Here is a 10,566-nt window from a genome sequence, read left to right as displayed (position 1 = left end):
GTTTTTAGTTTATTTTAAAAAGATACTGGGAAAGAGAGGCTGGAAATTAGAATAGCCTCAGTCATACTTTATAAGGTTTTCTTTTTTTTAAGTGAAGTAATTTTATTAAGAAGTGTAATGTGATTTTCAAAAGCACAAGCCACAGGGAAAAAATTGCTTCTACAGCTATCTGTAACATTTTAAAAATAGAGGCTCTCCAGCATAAAACCTCTAAATAAAGTTGTAATGTCAAGCAAAGTACAGCCCAGAGGCATGGCATCAGATGTGCCTTAGTAACACACTCTGGACATTAACACTCCACCATAAAATGGGGCTAGTGTCAAAAATCACAAGAATGACCCACAACTCAGCAGACCCACAAGAAAATGCCAGCTTGGAAAGACTGCATGTGATTATTTCCTACAACATTCACAATACCAGTGTCACATCAGCTAAGATGTAGATTAAAATTCTAACAAATATTTACTGAACAGCTATTATGTTTCAGAGCTTACACTAGGTGCTTTCACATATATTACTGAATTTCATCCTTACAAGTCTATTAGTTCATGTTAAACTATAATGAAAACAACTCTGAACAAGCAGGAATACTTGTCGATTCTCTATCTAACTCACTAAACAGTGCTAAGGATTTCACAATTATCTTAAAAGGCAGAAAAGTCTGATGCCTGACCATCTGCATATAGATTTTTTTTCTTTCCCTTATTTTGGCTCAGTTATTGAGTCCCTTGGACTAAAGGAGATCCAACCAGTCCATCCTAAAGGAGATCAGTCCTGGGTGTTCACTGGAAGGACTGATGTTGAAGCTAAAACTCCAATACTTTGGCCACCTGATGCGAAGAGATGACTCATTTGAGAAGACCCTGATGCTAGGAAGGATTGAGGGCAGGAGGAGAAGGGGACGACAGAGGATGAGATGGTTGGATGGCATCACCGACTCAATGGACATGAGTTTGAGTAAACTCCAGGAGTTGGTGATGGACAGAGAGGCCTGGCGTGCTGCAGTCCATGGGGTCGCAACGAGTTGGACACGACTCAGCTACTGAACTGAACTGACTGAATTTTAAATGCACAAGCTATATTGTGTAGGGTTACATAGACAAACTGGAGAAGGCAATGGCACCCCACTCCAGTACTCTTGCCTGGAAAATCCCATGGATGGAGGAGCCTGGTAGGCTGCAGTCCATGGCGTCGCTAAGAGTCGGACATGACTGAGCGACTTCACTTTCACTTTTCACTTTCATGCACTGGAGAAGGAAATGGCAACCCACTCCAGTGTTCTTGCCTGGAGAATCCCAGGAACGGGGGAGCCTGGTGGGCTGCTGTGTATGGGGTCACACAGAGTCGGACACAACTGAAGTGACTTAGCAGCAGCACATACACAAAATATATTCGATAGGTAACTTAAGGAGTTTTAAGGGCAATTTTAACCATATACAATTTGTGTTTTATGCACTGACTTTAGATCCTGAGAATTATGTAACAGAAACTCTTGTTTATTACTCTGCCCTCTTCTGGGCCAGGACAGGGAAGTATTGCTCTACCAACTGTACTTCAGAAACACTGGGATCCTTCATGGGGGCCATGCAAACAACAAGTAGTCATTAAAAATAATGATTAAAGTATTTCACACACGGCACTCTGCTCAGTGTTATGTGGCAGCCTGAGAGGAGGGGAGCTTGGGGGAGAAAAGACACATGTACATGTGCTGCTGAGGCCCTTCCCTGCTGCACCTGAAACCAGCACAGTGTTGGTAGTTGGTCATATCCCATTAGGAAATGAAAAGTTTAAAAACGAGTATTCTAAACTTGCTTAAACCTAAATACCATGTACTTTAGGTTTCTTAATGGCAGGAACTGAGCCTTATTCATCTTTGAATTCTCTGTGATATTAGGCAGAAGGCTTAATGTGGATGAGGCCCTCAAAAATATTTATAGAACTGAATGCATGATGCTAAGCTTGCCACCAGTCACTTTACACATACAATTATATTAAAATTAAGCTCCTTAATTTATACTAGTTCTATCGAATTAAGGTGAGAAATGAAAGTATAAGGAAGAAAATCTCTAGTTTTATAAAAATGTATTTTGTTAATTACCTTCTCTCCCCACTTCTAAGAAAAGTTGTACTGAAAGTCTTTAAAAATTCTTTCAATATTTAATTATTTTAAATATTACTTATTAAATATTACATCTCCTAGCTCTAACATATACATATATAGTTTTCTCCAAAAATGGGCTTCATGATTGAGTAAAACAGCAGCAATAAGAATCAATGTCCCTAAGTTTGTAAAGAAACCATTTATTGCACATCTTGAGGTTCATTTTCATTTTTGACATATTATATAATATTTCACCTTTCTGTAAGTAAAATGGGGAGAAGGAAATGGCAACCCACTCCAGTGTTCTTGCCTGGAGAATCCCATGGACGGAGAAGCCTGGTAGGCTGCAGTCCATGGGGTCGCACAGAGTCGGACACGACTGAAGCGACAGCAGCAGCAGCAGTATAACAGTATTATTATACTGTGAAATAAGTAACTGGAAGGAAGGTTCTTTTCTGCTGAAGCATCACTATAAACTTCCTTGGATCAAAGGGCTAGTGGCTATTATTTCACAGGAAGGCTTTCCCAGTGGATAAGAGTTTATTAGCTCCAGAGAGTTCACAAAATATCTCACAAAAATTCTAATTATCTCCCTAGACAAGAACCTACCAGAGAGGCAAGGCAGAACCTTTTTATGACATAGTAAATCTCCTATAATTACACAGAGTCTAAAGTGTACAAAGCATTTTCATACATACTATTCATTAATATTATTATAACAATACCATTTATTTATTTTTTGACTACGCTGCACAGCTTGTGGGATCTTAGTTCCCCAACAAGGGATTGAACCAATCCCCTCTACAATGAAGTACAGAATCCCAACCATGGGACTGCCAGGGAATTCCCAATAATGCCATTTTAGTGATAAGGAAAGTAAAGGTCCAGAGAGGATAAGTGATTTGTCACATAAAAAAACAGTATAACCAAGTTTAACTTAGGTCTTTTAGTTCTGAGATTTTGTACATACTGTAGCTCAAGTCAAATTCTCTAACACTTAAAAATCTCATATCATCATGCTCATTTTTCAAGGTGGGGTTATTTTTATTCCCCATGTATCTGTGTTATAATAGTTCTCTTTTCTGCTCTGGGATTTTTGTAGAAAATCCTTAGGACCAGAAGGAGGATCTAACTAAGGCTTTAAAAATAGTAAGACTCAAATAAAAATAAGAGCACATGTATAGAACTGCCAGTATAGAATATTCTCTTTCAGTACACTTTAAAGACAAAACCACCAGAGCCACATTCTAAGTATTACCCACCATTTCGCATCTTATAGAGCTGCACGTTTTTCTGAATATATTCTGCAAACTGTACAGTGTCTCCAGCCTCTCCAACACACAGGAGTAGGATTTTTTCACTCATCTTGAACATCTTGTCATGATCTGCTCAAAGGAAAAACACACAGTGTTAGAAATTTTATCTTAGCAGAAAATTATTCTTATTACACGGCAACTACAAACAGGCTTATCAATTACCATATTGAATTTTATGAATAACTGTTTTATGAAGACTTTGATGGGCAACTCTATCAATTACTTTCTTTCACTCTCCAGGTTAAATTCATTTGCATATTTTATTAACATCAATTTCAGGTGGAGAATATATGTAAAAGTTGATAACTGAAAATACACATAAAAACATTAAGGCACTTGACATGCAATGAACAACAACTAAAAAAACTGAAGGAATCAAGCCAGTGGCCATTATCTTTAGGCTCAAGATTCCAAAATCCTGAAATGTCTCTACAAATACGAATGCAAATTATTATATAAACAAAAGCATATATGAAAAGAATCAATGCTGCAATTAAGAAACCATCTCAAGGAAGAACAAAAAATCAACTAAGAATATAAATCACCTAAAAAAGTAAACCAACTCCATTTACAAAGCAAAGAGAAAGTTACAATGAGTGCCAAAGCAAAAATCCTAACAAATATTGCACTAAGCTATTTAAAAAATACCTCAAAAATCCCAATATTCTAATCTTATCTAGCTGAACCAGACACATTCAGATTAAACAGATAAATAAATATTCAGATAGAAATTAGTGCCCAAGGAAGAAAACTCCATATTCAGTCCATAGCTTCAGAAAAAAGCTAAATCTCCCTATCTTACTCTCACTTTCACTTTTCATTTTTCAAATAGTGCTGAATAATCTTCGCTGGGAGACATGCTTCCTGTTTGAAAGCTTTTGAAACATCAAAATCTCTTTAACAGGATTTAAAAAACAAATGCTATAGTCAAATACTTCACAAGTATTTGAGAACTGGAGATACCAGTAATAAGGTTTCCTAGACTTTAGGGGGGAAATGCACATAAAATGCGCCTGTAGATACTATCAAGCTGCCTTGAAACTCCTAGACTGAAACACTTTTATTTGTTAAAGGCTACAGGAGATTTAAAGACTATGACTTTAAAGATTTAAAGACTGTTTATGAAAGAAAAAATTCACATATAGATAAATCATCTATGCAAAGAAAAAGAACCAAAAGAGTATTAGATGCCACTAGCATCTGAGTCCCTGCAGTTGCAGAAGTATGGGCAATTTTTCTTTCTTTCATTATGCTTATGAATATTTCCTATAATGTTTATACTTCATATGCATCATCTTTGTAAGAAAACACTACTTACTATGTTTATTGTCATAATGAGAAAAAAAGCTTCATATCGGGCGGGGGGCCTTTTACAAAGAATTTATGTTATATTTAGAAGAAATGCTAAATTTTGAAACAGTAAACTCTTCAACTGTTCAATTTTGAAATGAACTTAATTCAAGGCCAAAATAAGTGTTTTTTAAACATGCATTGTATAGTGATTGGTGAAGGGGGTATTAAAAAGAAAAAAAGAATATGCTAACGACTCCCTAAATCATGCAGCAAACAGGCTATGTAGCTCAAGGCAATTTCTGATCCTTAAAAAAGAACACACAAGATCCACATACAGGACACAGGTGGACAACAAAATAAACAACGTAAGCATACAATACTCTAGACTGGAACCCAGGAGATTTTCGTAGTCTGGGTTGAGCAAGTCTGCTGCTGCTGCTAAGTCGCTTCAGTCGTGTCCGACTCTGTGCGACCCCACAGACGGCAGCCCACCAGCCTCCCCCGTCCCTGGGATTCTCCAGGCAAGAACACTGGAGTGGGTTGCCATTTCCTTCTCCAATGCATGAAAGTGAAAAGTGACAGTGAAGTCGCTCAGTCGTGTCTGACTCTTAGCAAGCCCATGGACTGCGGCCCACCAGGCTCCTCCGTCCATGGGATTTTCCAGGCAAGAGTGCTGAAGTATTAAAAAATAAAATAAAATTAAATTAAAAAAAAAAAAAAAAAAGAGTGCGGGAGTGGGGTGCCATTGCCTTCTCCGTGAGCAAGCCTAGTTGAGCTCAAGTCTGAACTTGAGCAAATTATCTGCCCTTTCTAAGCCAGTTTCTGAGTGTGTAAAATGAAGATACTGTCACCTACCCCTGCCTAACTCATAGGTGGGGAAAACTGTACACGTACAACATTATCATACTCAGTGTGAGACAATGTAGTTCAGATTATACATGCTACAGGAATTCAGGGGGAAAAAAGAGCAATCTGTGTGAGCTGAGGTACTGTGAGAAATTTAAAAGCAATTCTATACAGGCCAGAAGATAAGAGAAATAAAATGTGGCATATAACCAAACTGAAACATTGTGCCACTTTAACAGGCAAGCAATCTCTGGGAAACACCTTCTCTATAGTATCAAAATATCTTACAGCAACAAACCAAAAAACTGATTGGAAGCGATACTCTCATTTTATACCAGAAGAATAATGAATCGCAAAAGGTTAATTCATTTTCAGCCTACCCTACACAGTTTCTTCACGAAATGAAAAGGAAGAAAAAACTCCTTACACAATTCCAAAGCTTCTATCATAAACATTTTTATATCTGAAAACACCATAGGAAAAATTAGAGCTAAATACAATTATTTTCAACCATTTTTAAAGAACTAACTCAAATTTATCTTCCTTCTATACCAGTGATTTCTCTGAATACCATAAGGATTTACTTTTGAAACCATTAATTTAAAAGCTAACCTAATACTCACTGGTGATACTTCTTTTTATCATACAAAATCATCTTGTAATATTTATTTCCTGGTTTTCTTAATGTCTTAGACCCCTGAATGGATTATACCAAATACACTGCATACCCTGTAACACCTAGAAGCACTGTGTATGTAAGTGGGCTTAAAACACATTCTATTTTTTGAAGTGGCTTCGTATATATTATTGTGAAGAAACAGAACACCTATAAATGTACTGAATTTGTTACTGCTAAACTACTTCATGCTAAACTCACTTGCATGTCAAAGGCCTTAGTATTCAAAATAATGGATAGATTTACCCTTAAAAAACAAATTGACTCCTTTGGAAAACATGGTTTACCAGTAAAACTTCTACAAACTAATCATGGAATTTCATAAAGTAATTTGACTTAAGGAACATGATCCACACCATAAATGTTTAACAGTTTGACAATTTTCCTTTCCTTAAGCCAAGAATGAACTGTTACCTGCCCTCAAAGCCGTCCCTAGTCTCTACAACTAGAGATAGTTGTAGATCCCTTCTTCCTCTGGAGTAGATAAAAGCAATCTCTGCTTTCTCTGCACTACCTGAGAAGTTTGGATGTACTTTTCATATGCAGCATCATTTTCTAGCTTGTGTTATAATTATTTGTACATATATCTGAATCCCTTATTAAACTGTAACTTCTTTTTTTTTTTTTTTTAAACTGTAACTTCTAAAATAAGGGCCACATCTTATTTTTCTTTGCATCCCTTCAGCACCTAGCACTGTAACAGACATATAGGTGCCCCAAACCTATTTGTCAAATGAACATTAAATCATCTGGGCCAACAGATAATACTTTTTCAAAAGTAGGATATCTATGAATCGTGAAAACACACTCTTAAGATTCCACAGACAAGCAACCAAAATCTTTCAAAAATATGCAGTCAAACCGCACAGGTCTGAACCTGGGTTCTGTCACCTGAGGCCTTAAGCAAGTTTCTTAACTTCTATGCCTCAGAACTGTCAGTGTGACAGCATCCATTTCAAAAGGTTAAATGAATTAATGTAAACTGCTTAAAATAACATGTATACAAGCACTCAGTATGTTTACTACCAAGTATCTGTCATAGTGTTAAACATCTGCACAAAACTTTTTCAATTCAATCCTCTCAACAAGCTTTTGAGGTTGGTGTTACTAACCCTGATTTAGCAGATGAGGAAATTTGGGCACTGCGCAATAACTTGTACAAAGTCATAAAGCAAATGAGTGACGGGGCTCCAGTTTCCTAACTCCACTAGCTACTCAAATACAAGGAAAACTAGGTAGCCAGTGCCCTGAAAAAGAAGGATCAGAGCTAAGACTAGGGAAAATACAGACAGTGGAAGGGAAATGGCAGGTTTCTAGTCCCACAATCTCTCACTCTCCCCAGGATCCCACCTTATGCTGTCACAATCTAACCTCTTCAGCACCGACAACAAGAAATTTATCAGAGACTAGAGGGTCTAGGAATCCTGGAGCCGGGCTGGCGCTTAAACCCTTAAACTGAGTTCCCTTAAGCAACTCTCGCCTAGCAAGCATTTATCTAAAGCTGGAGCACAGTACTGACCCAGGAACCCTGGGAGGAGACAAAGTCAAAGCCCTAAGCCCGTCTCCTAATTCTAAAACTACTTAAGAGCTGACCAGGGCAGTCGGGGTTCCATGCCCAAGACCTCCCCGGTACTCACCCAACCTCCCACGAACTCCTCCCGGCTGTCCCTATACCCAGGCCCGGCCTGGCCTCCCCTGCTTCCTCTCACCATCCTTCATCTGGACAATATTGCTAGCAGCCACCCGGTCGGAGGCGACAAGGACATAGTCGGGACCCTGGATGCCGATGAGGTACTCCATGGTGGCAGGAGGCCGGGGAATGCAGGTTCAATCGAGCGCGGGGCTGGCCTGCTTCTCCGCCTCACGGGTGAGACAGCACCTCCGAGCAGAGCTCCGCGCGTCGCAGGCCCCGCGACAGTCCCGGCCACCGGCGCTCCCGGATGACGCACAACTGTCGCGAGAGTTTGGCAAGTGGGGGTGGTGTTTGGTGGATTAAACGCTGCTCTCGGCTTCTGGCCTGTTCCGGTCTCTTGAGATCCAGGCAGTACGGGGTACTTGCCTTACGTAATCTTACGTAACTCCTAGTTTCTTTCTTTATAATTGGGAGTTTGAAACTCGCTTGAGGAGGATATCACGCGCTGTATACAAAGTGCCGAGCACATGCGTCTGCCAAAAGGTGTGCGTCTTTAGCTGGCAATTTCCCTTCGGTTCTCGGTAAAATAGCTCCTGAAACCCCTTTCCTGCAAGCTAGATTAGAGAAAAATAAACTTGAAATTTGAAAGAAGCCCTTTTTACAGGCTTCATAATTGTAAAATATGACTGAATTAAAGATCTAAACATGAAGACAAGTAATAAAAGATGTTTATGTTCTTCCAACCTCAAATTATATGTAGTTGCTCCCTCTGATAACAGTGATTTAAAGGGAGCACTTTCACTTTTTATTTTATACACATCTATATTATTTAAATGTTTCACAGTGCTCAGGTATTACTCGTAAGTTAATAGGAAAAAGTACAGCCATCCCTTTACATGTTTCAGCCATTCTGGGGAAAGTTAATATATTCCATGATTAGTTTCTGATATTTGAATGGTTTCATAATTGAGTCTTCATACTAATCATACTAGCTTATTCAGAAATGGAAAACTGGTTGCAATTGTATCTCTAAACACAACTATGCAATTCTCTGACTTCTGCAAAAATGTAAAGTCCCTACTCCCTTCTGAGTGTTTCTTCCAGCTCTCTGCCCATGCAGGAACACAGAGCCTGAGGAGCTTGGGGCAGCCAATCTATCATGGGATTATGCCAGAGGCAAGTGAGGTCATTAAGTCTACCATCTCACTATGAACACAGATGCATCCATCATCCTAGAAAGATCCTTTCTTAAACACCACTGGGGAAGCAGTCTCTTAAGCCTCTCTCCCTTTCTGTCATTTTGTTTGTGTTTTACAACTGCAAAAATTACATAGTTATACTATACATACACAAATAACACAGAAGTGAAGTTAACTGTCTCTCCTCCTCCCACCAGAGGTAAATACTTACCTGATGTCTGTATCCTTCCAGAACTTTTTTCCTTTGCATATACCAATATTTATCTGTTCATCCATTCATTCATAAAGGCTGCAGAATTCAGAATTCTGAATTGGAAAACCCAATTTTTAAAAAGGACCTTAAAAAGAAAGGACCCCCAAGCATCTTGTAAGCTGGCTGTTCCTCCTCCTCCCCAGGAAATCCCCTCTAGCTAAGTCAAACTAGATTCTCTAACTTCTCATTATAATAGAAGAAAGTGGATTTTCAAGATATAACTTGTTCTATTTCACTAAGAATTAGGGAGAATACCTCCTTCAATTAAAGTCTTAGAATAACTGAATGTTAGAATTAGAAAAAGCGCCTGAGGAGGTTCCAGAAATGGCATGATGTAGTCAATTTTTCTGTAAAGAACCATATAGTATTTTTGGCTTTATAGGCCATCAAGTATCTGCCATAACTACTCAGTGATGCCATTGTAGTGCAAAAGCAGCCATAGCGAATATATAAATCAGTGAACATGGCAATGTCCCAATAAAACTTTATTTACAAAAAAACAGGTGAAAGGGATAAGTGGATTTGGCTCATGAAACGTAGTTTGCAGACCCCCAAAGTGGTGGGAGGCTTGTGAATCAGCACCTAACTCTGGTCCCAGTTCTACCTCTTCCAGCTTTGGTGCAAAATTCATTGAGCCTCAACTTCTTTACTTATCAAAGGGACATTCAGAAGAGAGATTTGCTTTTTGTTTTTCTTGAGATGGGAAGAAGATGCAGGCTTGTTTGGCTCCGTGAGTGTAAGATGTCATATCCTGCTCCTTCATGAACTCTGGGAAGTTTGGCAGGATCATAAAGAAGAATGACTGCAGTGTACCTAGGGAATGTGGGAGGCTACCAGCTTTGCCAAGACTCCCAAGCTTGACATGGAAGCATCAGTTTAGCCCATACTCAAAAGACTCTGTGAGCTTAGATAGTAAGATTGGGACCAAGGCTGGAAATCAGTGGCCCACCCCTAAATATTCAGGGATATTAATAGATAATGTTGATGCCCTGCTCATATCCCTTTACCTACTTGTAGTAGCTGCATACCCTAGCTTCTATTAATAACAACTCACAACTTTGCCTTTCTTTGGAGAACTTCCATCAACCACAAGAGAAGCATTTTTGCCTGGGAGGCTATGAACCAATTTCCACTCCCCAATCATTGACTTACTGACACAGGGATAAAAGATCAATTCCCTTAACTTAAAGTGGAATATAGTTTGTCCTCCAGAGTTTCCCTGTGGATCAGACTAAAGCTAGACTCCAAC

General features: G+C 38.9%; 1 protein-coding gene across 1 annotated transcript in view; it reads right to left on the bottom strand.

Moving 5' to 3' along the window:
* Window positions 1-8,217, bottom strand: part of PSMB2 (proteasome (prosome, macropain) subunit, beta type, 2) — a 37,014-nt gene extending 28,797 nt beyond the window's left edge. Inside the window, exons 1-2 of the mRNA XM_010841183.1 lie at window positions 7,942-8,217; window positions 3,364-3,486 (exon numbers count right to left, since the gene is read on the bottom strand). Coding sequence (XP_010839485.1) covers window positions 3,364-3,486; window positions 7,942-8,032 — 214 coding nt within the window. The 5' untranslated portion in view covers window positions 8,033-8,217. The remainder of the gene's footprint in view (window positions 1-3,363; window positions 3,487-7,941) is intronic.
* Between the last annotated feature and the right edge of the window lie 2,349 nt (window positions 8,218-10,566).

Source organism: Bison bison, unplaced genomic scaffold (genome assembly GCF_000754665.1).
Source record: "Bison bison bison isolate TAMUID 2011002044 unplaced genomic scaffold, Bison_UMD1.0 scf7180017864158, whole genome shotgun sequence".
Lineage (NCBI taxonomy): Eukaryota > Metazoa > Chordata > Mammalia > Artiodactyla > Bovidae > Bison > Bison bison.
Note: the sequence above shows the minus strand (reverse complement) of the source record. Positions and strands in the feature narration are given on the sequence as shown.